General features: G+C 39.1%; 1 protein-coding gene across 1 annotated transcript in view; it reads right to left on the bottom strand.

Annotated features, from left to right (window-relative positions):
• Window positions 1-1435: 1435 nt before the first annotated feature.
• The window catches only part of HSF4 (heat shock transcription factor 4), a 247470-nt gene continuing 237864 nt past the window's right edge, over window positions 1436-11041 (bottom strand). The window contains exon 9 of the mRNA XM_044079550.1: window positions 1436-1673. Within this exon, the coding sequence (XP_043935485.1) occupies window positions 1436-1673 (238 nt within the window). The remainder of the gene's footprint in view (window positions 1674-11041) is intronic.

Below are 11041 nucleotides of genomic sequence, written 5' to 3'. Positions count from 1 at the left end.
ATATATATATATAAAACATATATATATATATATATGTTTAGAGAGAGAGAGAGATAGACACAAGTGTGTGTCTCTGTGTGTACATGCATGCACACTAAATCACCAATGCATAAACAACAGTAAAAAGAGAACAGACCCAGGAATTAAGTGTGTCACAGTAACACATATTCCTGACTGTACTGTAGCTTTAGTAACAGCTTTGATACTCTGTACAGCTGTCTCTGAACCACAGGAACATTTTCATTCTTGCTGCATAGCTGATTTGCATATGCAATGTACAGCAACTGCTGTCTTGGGAGCAGTAACATAATTCTTCTCAAGCAATAACTTGGATTTCTCTCAGAACTGACTTGAGGCTTTTTGCTACATTTTGCAGTTGCATTTGCCCGTTGCAGTGGAGATTGTGTCTCTGAATACTGCCCTAAATACATTTCCCTCAATTTTCAACCTTCCTTATTGTAGAAACTCTATGTTTTTTTTTAACTCTTATAAGTGCAAATTAGTTTAATGCAGTGGCTTATTGTTTAAATGATGTACGACATGGCACACCTTCATTATTCTTCAGGCCTTCCTTGATATCTATCAGTAATGGTTGTTCCACTGTGTGATCACGTTTTACAAAGTCTGTGCTTGTGAAATACAGAACTAGCAAAGCTGATTGGCATAAATCTATATACTTCTGTTGTAATTGATTCCATAATAGCTGGAGACATTCCGGTGTAAAATCTATTCCTTCTTTCTCTCCATTCAGGGGCATCAGACAAAAAAATGTTTTTTCTAGGTAGACATTACTACTATCTTTCCAAGGCCCAACCTTTGTAAGGTGCCAGGGGTGATTTTTATCTTAGCTGTAGCTATAATCTATGTATTCCAGTATCTATCAGGGAAATTAAAGTTCCTCCCACCAAAAATACCAACTTTGTTTTAAGGATTCAATCTATCATTTTCTAACCATTGCTTCCTTTCCTTTCTTTGAGGAGGGTTTTAGCAAAAAAACCCTGTGTAGATTGTCCTGTTATTTCCAGGCCCCACTCAGTTGATAAATTCCTCCTCGTCATCGTGTTCACATGAATATTTTGCCACTGTATACCCTTCTATTTCATTAGGTAACCTCAGTATGTTTATATCACAAACATGATTCTTTGTGTGTTATGTTAGTACTACTTTCACAATATTTATGTATTTTGTCAGCATTACTTTCACAATATCAGTGTATTTCTCTTCCCTTAGTATAGGAAACAAGGTATGCATGTTCAGCTGTCTGTGCAATTACACATTTATATGTGCAAATGTATATGTTGTGCTAGACAAATTACCAGATTTTGTGGTAAAATCTTCTCACACTGCATCGTTTAATAACCTTCTATTAACAATGCCAGACAGTCTGAGTTGCTTGGGTATGGCTCATGTTTATACCTATAATCTCTGTTGTGTCTCACCTGTCATTAAATGCTTTTCTGACACTGCTTTCACTGCTCTCCTGTGATTGAGGACTGCCTGCTGGAGATGATTCACAGCTCTCTTTTTCTTCCAAAATGGACTGGACCATTGACACGGATAACACTGGTGGTTCCGTACCAGCTGCGCAGGAGGGCTGTGGAAGGACAGTCCTGTTGCGGACTTCCACTCTAGGACTGACAGGTTCTTCTTTTACTAGCCGAAGGCACTTTCCACTGTGTAAGAAAAAATGTACATCAGTAAGGATCTTGATACATATAAAACAATTACATTGGTATACCACTTAAGTGTATTCATTGAATTTTCATCCAATTTTTGGATTTCAGAAAACTAGGACAGTATTCCACTGAAAGTGATACAAGTTTCATTATTTGGTTTGGCAATGCCACTTTGACCTTTCTCATTGCTTAGTAACATTGCATACTACCAACTAATCAGCATTCTTTCTGATCTATATCTAATATTAGGAAATTCATTAAAATGGCTGAATATGTAACACTCATACATAAATTAAACTGGTGTGTTGAAATAGGGCAGTGATGTTCTTTAAGCTTAGTTAAGGTATAAGGCATTTCATAGTACATTCGTACACTGAAAAAGGTCTCTCTTTCCATAAAAGATCATCTGAAATGTATTTCTACTGCTGCAAAATGTGCCAATAAATATTCTTCAACACAGAAGAATATCTCAGAATAAGACAAAATAAAACTAACCATGCAATGGCTTATATACTCTTTCATTTTTAGGAAAGGACATCTACCAGTGGATAAAATATACCCAACATTCAAGAAAAGGTGTATGTCAGTAAAGAGCATTTTCAACAGTTTTATATTCAGTGAAACATCTCAAGCATAATCTCTAAGTAATGGGTCTACTTTAACATTCTTATCTGTACTTGTTCTGCTACTCATATTCTGTGGGTGTGGTGTGACTGAAAGGAACTACCTTTGAGGTGGTAGAAAGAAGTAAATACATATGCTACTATTATAAAATTATTAATGCTGCGGTAGCATTGTCGCCTCACAGTAAGATGTTGTCCCATTCGATTCTCAGCTAGAGCATCTTCTGTGTGGAGACATGCATGAATGGGCATACCTTCGTTGAAGGTTGTGTGTCAGGGCTGGCAACTCGGTACGTAAAAATCTACTGTCAATAATTAGCGGACTGGAGTTCCGCTGTGGAGACCCCTAACTGGGAAAAGCCGAAAGATGCAACAACATTAATGCTTCCAAAATTAATTAAGGAAAATAGACAATAATAATACAGAGAAGCAAGGACAAGTCATATGTCATAAATATCTTCATTTCCTGCTGCAGTCACTTGGTCATTTTACCTTTGGTGCTAGGAATAAACAATTACTTCCACCTACGGGTAGAGGCTGCACAGGTTCCTAGTTACATTTTCTACCTTACAAAGATTGCTCATCAAAAAGCTAGAAATATATTGCTTCTTGTTTCCTGTCTTCCTTATGACTGCTTGCTTGTTCTGTGAAGACATTTAAACTGTTATGTTACCATGGTCCTCCTGTATTTTGTAAAGGTACCAGCCGCGGTGGTGCAGCGGTAGCATTGCTGGCTCACAGCAAGAGGTTCTCCTGTTCAATTCTCGGCTGGAGTGCCTTCTGTGTGGAGTCTGCATGTCCTCCCAGCAGTCGAGTGGCATTTGAAAGACATGTATGAATGGGCGTGCCTTCGCTGAAGGTTGGGCATTGGGCTGGCAACTTGGCACCATAAAAATCTACTGCCAATCATTAGTGGACCGGAGTTCCACTGTGGCGACCCCTAACCGGGAAAAGCCAAAAAGACAAACAACAAACATAAAATCTACAAAAGGTTCAGCCAAGTGAAACAATATCAGGTCAGTAAAACATTTAAAAAACATTTCCATGCAGTGTAGCAAACTCCCTATGCAGAGGTGATCTACCTTTCATTCTCTAATATATATGTGTGTGTGTATCTGTGTGTAAATATATATATATATATAGATATATATATATATATATATATATATATATATATATATATATATATATATATATATATACATATATATATATATATATATATATATATACACACACACACACACACACACACACACACACACACACACACATGTATGTATACACACACACACACACACACACACACACACACACACACACACACACATATATATATATCTAGAGAGAGAGAGATAGACATACACACGGTTATAGTATGTCTATTTTGTAGGTACTGAGCACTCATCTTATTGAGTCATAGTTGTTACAAAACATGAGACAATACCAGACAATGGAAAGTATTTTCAAAAATGACTTTTGCAGGGGTCCAAGCCCCCTGTAATTCCAGCAGTTCATATGGGGGTTTCACCCCCACACACACACACACACACACACACACACACCAACACACAACCATGGAGAAAAGAGAAAAAGAAAAGAAACAAATAGCAAACCACTGGGTGTGCACAAATACAACTCACACTGGCAGTAGCACTAATTACCATGTTCATGATCAGTCATGTAAACATTTACATATATATTTCTGCAACACTCTCTTACTATACTCCATTCTATTAAATAACTTTCAACCAATGAGTTTTCTGTTAAATAATTGCAGTAAACTATGACTCTACCAAATGATATTCTACAACTTCACAGACTCTTCTCTCTCTCTCTCAATACAGATACACACACACACACACACACACACACACACACACACACACACACACACACACACACGGGAGTGTCTCTGACATGTATGTATGGAAAATGACAATTAGCCGAGCATGCAAAATGTTAAATCACTAATGATTGAGCACAAACACTCAATCCACAAATAACTGAAAAATAAAAAAATGTGTTTTTTTTTTGCAGACGGGATAAGACCCATCCATCCCCTAACCCCCTGCTAATTCCATATAGCAACAGTATGGAAAGGGCAGATTCCTTGATGACTATTTTACCACAATCTCGCATACTCAAAAAAGCCATTATGTTCGATCAGCTGATTTATGATCAAACTTTCCGGCTTTTCTCAATTCGGCAAAATAAACTATATACATATACATATATATATATATATATATATATATATATACACACACACACACACACACACACACACACACACACACACACACACACACACACACACACACACATATACACATTTGTTTAAATTTAAGGTGGCACAATGGTGCAGTGGGTAGCATTGTCACCTACCAACAAGAGATTCTCTGGTTCATTTCTCAGCTAAAGTACCTTCTGTGCAGAGTCTCCATGTCTTCCTGGCATTCATGTGGGCTTCCTCCAGGTGCTCTTTTTTTTTCCCACATTCCACCACATTCCAAATACACGCAGTAGGTGGATTGGGCACACTAAATTGGCCATAGATGTGAGAGTCAGTGCGAGTGTGTGATATGAAAGAACAGCTGCGGCAGGGCTAACCACCTGGCAGTGTGAACCTTCTGTCTAGATGATTGCCACTGTTAATGTGACACCCTAACTCTATGTGCAAAAAATAGGAAAAGGGGTTGTGGATGGATGGATGGATGGATATGTTTAAATTTGTTGGCAGGGGTAGACCACTGGTCTCTGTGGACTTATTTCAGTTTCAGCCCAGGTGAACAAGGAAATATAGCCACAAAATTACAAATAAAGTGAAAAATGGCATTATATAAACAGTGGAAACGTTAGCTCTATATGCAATATTTAGAAATATATAGCATGTATACAATGTAGCAGGCTAAATAATAAGCAAATATTAATTTGCAGAAAGGTGGGGATTAAGAGGCAGAAGTGAAACAAAAGGCATGGAATGGTTTAATAGTGAAGATTATCTTATATACCTGAGAGAAGAGTAGCTGGCCCAGCTAGACCCCTGTGCTGGTACCATGAACCAGCGTGTCACCCCCACAAGTGAACTAGTGAACAGCAAAAATAAAGCACTTTACTGTATTAAGCCAATTGCTGTATGATCATTTGACTGCAGATCAGTGCACCACTCCCCACTGACAGCTCTTCCAATGAAGAGCAAAACCAAAAAAAAAAACACATGTTCCTTACAGACCACCCCCCCCCTTCCTGCCCAGACATTCAGGCCCTGTTTCTGTGCCCTGCCCTGACCCTTGTCTAAAGCATTCAAACCTGTGTGCTGTAGTGCTCCATGTGGGGTCTAAACTGTAGCAACTGAATGCAAGCAGTTTGCTACAGTTCAAAAGTTTAATTTTTTTTAAGCAGGTTATAGCATGTAGCAATAGTTTATAACTTTGTCTGCACAGAGAGCTATGGCACTCATGTTTTAGTTAAAAAAATAATCCATCTGCTGCAGTACTCAGATCTTAGTTCAAAAAAATGTTTTTTTTTTATCATTTAAAGTGTAGCAAACTGTATGCTACAATGCAGCATGCAATTGCTACACATAGCTTAGACCACACACAGAGCGTTACAGCACTCAGGTTTAACCACAAATGCAATACTGACTTTTAAAAAAAGGTATTGCATTAAAGAAAGATTGAGATTGGCAGATGATGGCCCCAATGCTTTACGACCAAGGCAGTTGCCCCTCTTGTTCTACCCTAGCTACACTACTTATGCCTCAAATGGAGCACTTGCATTTCACTTGGGGCTTCAGATAAGCTTTACATTATGAACAGAATTTGGAGATAGAGAAATATTCATTAAGATATGATGGGAGGTATTCTCACAAATTTGGGCTAAATATGGAGAAGAAGTGGTCTGTATAGTGTAGTCCTGTTTTAGGCATCTGTAGGGTAGAACTGTAGTAGTTATGATTTCTTAGGTTCTAGAGAGCTGTATGATGTATTAGTTTTGAAGCTGGGGTAATGTTTCATCTCTAAACAGTTTGAATATTTGTGAGGCAAGCAGAAATTCAACTCAGTGTTGGACAGGCAGACATTTAGTTTTCAGTAAAGTTTATATAAATATATGCGTTACCTACAAAACATTGCGAGTGTGTTTCGTCGACAGTTGTTTAGTCAATCATTTACGACTAACTCATCAGCTGGTCAACAGGTGTCCAAAATCACACAATTCTTAAGTCTGGGCAATCCTGAGTTATTATATATGAAATTAGTAGGGGGTGTGGGGAGGCTTATCCCATATTCAAAAATCAATGTTTTTATTATTTTTGTTTTACTTTAAATTTTACATGCACTGAGGTTGTTTCCTCAGCACATGTGTAGTGGCATGTCAACGGTGAAGTTTTACGTGCCAACACTGGGTTCAATATAGTATCTCATAGGATCATAGGAAGTTACTAGGCTAATGGCCCTAGGGCCCTTACAACCCTAGCCAAGTTCTTACCCTTATTTCCATGATCAGCACCTATTGCCCCTGTCCAAATGGGACACAGATGGAACCTCTGGAGTGACGTTACAGTCACCCATCCAATCATCTAGACTGTGTTTGGAGAGGGCCAACGAGGTGCTCTGTTTCACATGATGTGGAGGTCTGTTCCAAAGGTGTGGCAACCTCTGGGAGACAAATCTGTCCCTTCAGCAGGTAATATTAATGTCATATACCATGTTAAGGACTTCAGAGTGAGTAACACGTGTACCATTTGACTTTTGGATATGAAGCATTTCCAGTAATGCAGGGTCAGAGATTGCCTTATATGCAAGGTAGAGATCACCTCTGAGAAGTCTGTAAGAAACAGAATAAAGTGACAGTGATTTCAGATGATCCACATAGGAGAGATGGTGAGGACCTTGAAATTTCCTTGTGAGGAACCTATGTGGTTTTTCCAATTGCTACAGGTGCTTAGAAAGGTACATACCAAAAAGGGCATTGTACTCAATTACTGGCCTGATGAGGGATGACTACAGGGAGGTAATAACTTTTTTTTTCTGGAGGCAATGCCCTTATTTATGAGATGAGCAATACAGAATGCCCTTCTTACCACTGTGGAGACATGGTGGTCAAAGGTGTCAACCTGTGTGCCCAGGTCTCTCATCACTGAGTGCATACTTAAGATGTTGCTACTGATGTGGTAGTTAGCAGGAACATCACTTTTACCAAAAGGAATGATAATATATTTTTTTACATTGAGTTTAAGGCCATGACTTTGGCACCAGTCATTTGTTTGTGTAAGACCCTCCTGTAGGATGTTGACATCATTTGGAGATTCTATGACCACTTCCAGTTTGCAGTCATCAGCAAACTTTGTCAGCCACAGACCTTTAGTTTTTTCTTGTACTTCGGAGAAATAGATTCCAAACAGTAGAGGTCACAGGACTGATCTCTGTGGAACATCACTTGTTACAGGCCTGCTGTTGGAGGTGGATTCCCCTATTTTGACTATATGAGTTCTATCAGTGAGCCAGTTAACGACCCATCTAACGATACAATGATTGATGCCAAGTTGGGTGAGTTTGTCAACGATGCCGGAGTCAGAGATAGTGTCAAATGCCTTGGCTAAGTCCAGGTAGGCTGTATGCACATATTTGCCCTCATACAGGGCCTTGGTGACTGTCTCAAAGAAGTCCACCAGGTTTAACAGGCATGATCTCCCTTTGACAAATCCAAACTGATTTGGATCAAGTGTTTGGAGATTACCTATACCTCTGCTGATAAGGTTTGTGATGATTTGCTCCATGGCCTTGCAGATAAGGCTAGTCAGGCTAATAGGTCTATAGTTCTTGGGGTCAGTGGAAGTACCACCTTTGTACAAGGGAATAATGGTGGCTGTTTTCCATTCAGCTGGTATGAAGCCAGTGCTTCAAATGTGGTTGAAAAGAGTACCCAAGGGTGTTACTAATTTGTGTTGCAGCCCATGTAGGATGCAGCCTGGGATGTTATCAGGTCCCATAGATGCTGTGTTTTTGCCCTTAGAGAGGGCATTTATGACCTGCTATTTAGGGATACATGGTAGGGGACAGGTGATAGGGATATCATGGAGTATGTGTGTAGGGGACAGGGGAGTGAAGTTTTCACAGAACCTGTCGGCCAACAGGTTAGTTATGTCCACAGGCTTAGTATACGTGATATCATTAACTACCAGTTCTGTACAAATTTGGGCCTTTCCTTTTAGGCTACGGTTGTAACTATAGAATGCCTTGTGGTTGTCCTTTGTTGAGAAAGCTAATTTGGACTTTTAGTTTGTTTTGGAGGACTTCACAAGAAGTCTTATTTGCTTGTTTAAGCTGAGGAGGGAGTGTTTCCAATTTAGGAAGGCTTGCTCCCTCTTACTCTTAGAGAGCAAGTTCTTCCTCTTATAGTAAAGCCTGTTAATGGCAGTTGTCCACCAGGCAGGTTTGCTCTTCCTTGATGAGTTCGGTCCTATAAGGTATGGCCGAGTCAATGCAGTTATACAGGCATTTATATAAAGCTTTGGTGTAGAGCTCTGCATAGCTGCCAGTTCCTTCTGAGGGAGAAGGTGCAGTGAAACTTTTTATACCATCCCGTAAGAGGTTATAATCTGCTTTGGAGAAGTTTTTTAGTTTCGTTGCTGCTGGGGTCGGGTTAGGTGTGACAGTTACTTGAAATGCGACTGATTTGTGGTCAGATCTCACCAGGGAGAACCTCACAGTGGGAGTGCTACAGTGGTCCCCCAAATAGGTGAGCACCAGATCCAGCATGTTGGTACCTCTTGTGTGGGTGTCAACCAGCTGGTCCAGGGCACTGGAGTTAGCAAAGTTGACGAACCTTTGGACAAATGAGTTTGAGCACAAATAATTTACCCAGTCAATGGATAGGTAGTTAAAGTCGCCCAAAACCATGGTGTTTGGATGTATCTTGGTAGACTCAAGTAAATCCAAATTGGCAGAGTGGGTGTCCTGATTCATGGAGGGGGGGTCCTCAAGCTGGCAATCACTTGAATAGGTGTCCTACCAACAGTTCATTGCACCTGAAGTGTCTTCAGGGAGTCATACTGTTTAACCAATATAGAGGTGTATTTATCTTTAATGAATATTTATACACCACCTCCTTTAGTTTTCCCACCTTCAGTTTGAGGTCTGAATGTGTTGAAGGAGGTGTAACCTTGTATGGCTGGGGTGTTCTCCATAGCCTTGAATCAGGTCTCCGTGACTGCACAAATGTCTGTGTCTTCCAAGGTGAGGACAGCTTCCAGTGAGTGCAGTTTCATGTTCAGACTCTTAGCATTTAGCAGCATAACACTGAGGTTGTCTTTAGATGGAGTTTTCATGTTGGGAATTTTGTTCTTGAGACACTGCCTAAAAAAGGCACTGTGGGGGGTGGCAAAAGCCTTAGCCTGTAGCCAAAATAACAGGGGTGACAGATGAAGACCATCTCTGGCAAAGCATCAAGGTCTGTCGATCATGTCATCCCAAGTTGACAGATAGCGGATTAGAATGTTGACCAGACCGGAGTTCCAAAACACGAAATGCTTTAATGGAAACCACAGAATAATACAGAATACAACAAAAGTACTACTAAGCGCTTTCACCCGTAAATTCTAACAGACTTCTTCAGAGTAAATTTGTTTCAACTGTGAATACACTTTTTATACACTTTTTAAAATAGTTTGCGTCATGCACACACCTCCCCTTATACCCAATCACAAACAATGGCAAACATAAATGCTAAGATAATTCACTGAAAACAATTGTGTTCTTTTAAACTATTGTGTAATAACAGTTCCCAAAATCAAGTGTTATTAACCACACAATAAACATTCATTTGAATTCCTCTTATAAAAGTACACTGTCTAAAGCATGTAAAATATGTTTAAATATATTAAAACTGTGTGTACTGTTAAAACCTAAATTCTAAGATAACGCTAACATCCAATTAATGTATCGTGGTTTAGATAATTTTTTATTTTAAAACTTTATTAATATATTTATTTTTATAAAATTAAATACAATAAGATCTTAGTTTTAAAATGCTCGAAATTGAAATATAGTCATTGATTCCCAGAGGACAGTTTTGTAGATGATGTGTTGAGATTTTGTGGAAATTTGAACCTTAAAATATTTTTTTATGGTAGAGAAACCACAGATACACAACAGGAGTTCAGATATCATAGCTCGACCTTTATGCCACCTATGCATCATACTGTCGCCTTATTTATTAAATCAATACTCAAAGATCTACACTTTCATGCCAAAGAAACCAGGGTGAAACCAAACAACATATCCAGGGCAGAAATGGAAGTGATTTCACGACTGGCAAAAGACTATTAGCTGGTCATATTGATGGCTGATAAAGGGGGTGCTGTCGTGGTCCAAGATTGGACCCAATATGACAGTGAGGCAAAAAAACAACTTTTCCATGGCCGATATTATTCACATTTGACTATTGATCCCACTCTACTCTTCAAGCTAAGATAAATTAATTCTGAAAAGTGTGAGAAAACCTGTCCCAATGCACCTTGCTAGTAGAATACATACTGATGAATTTTTATTATCAGCTAGTGAGGAAGGGATAATTTCACAAACTACCTTACAACATCTTATAGTGAATGAACCGACACATCAATATATATACTTTTTGCCTAAAATACATAAGGATGCTACCAATCCCGCTGGAAGGCCCATTGTCTCAGGCAGGAATTCTTTAATGGAACTACTTTCTATTTTCCTAACAAGACAC

This window comes from Protopterus annectens, chromosome 8.part0, assembly GCF_019279795.1.
Source record: "Protopterus annectens isolate FY-2018-M chromosome 8.part0, PAN1.0, whole genome shotgun sequence".
Lineage (NCBI taxonomy): Eukaryota > Metazoa > Chordata > Ceratodontiformes > Protopteridae > Protopterus > Protopterus annectens.
The sequence above is the reverse complement of the archived record's forward strand: the minus strand, read 5'-3'. Positions and strand labels throughout refer to the sequence as shown.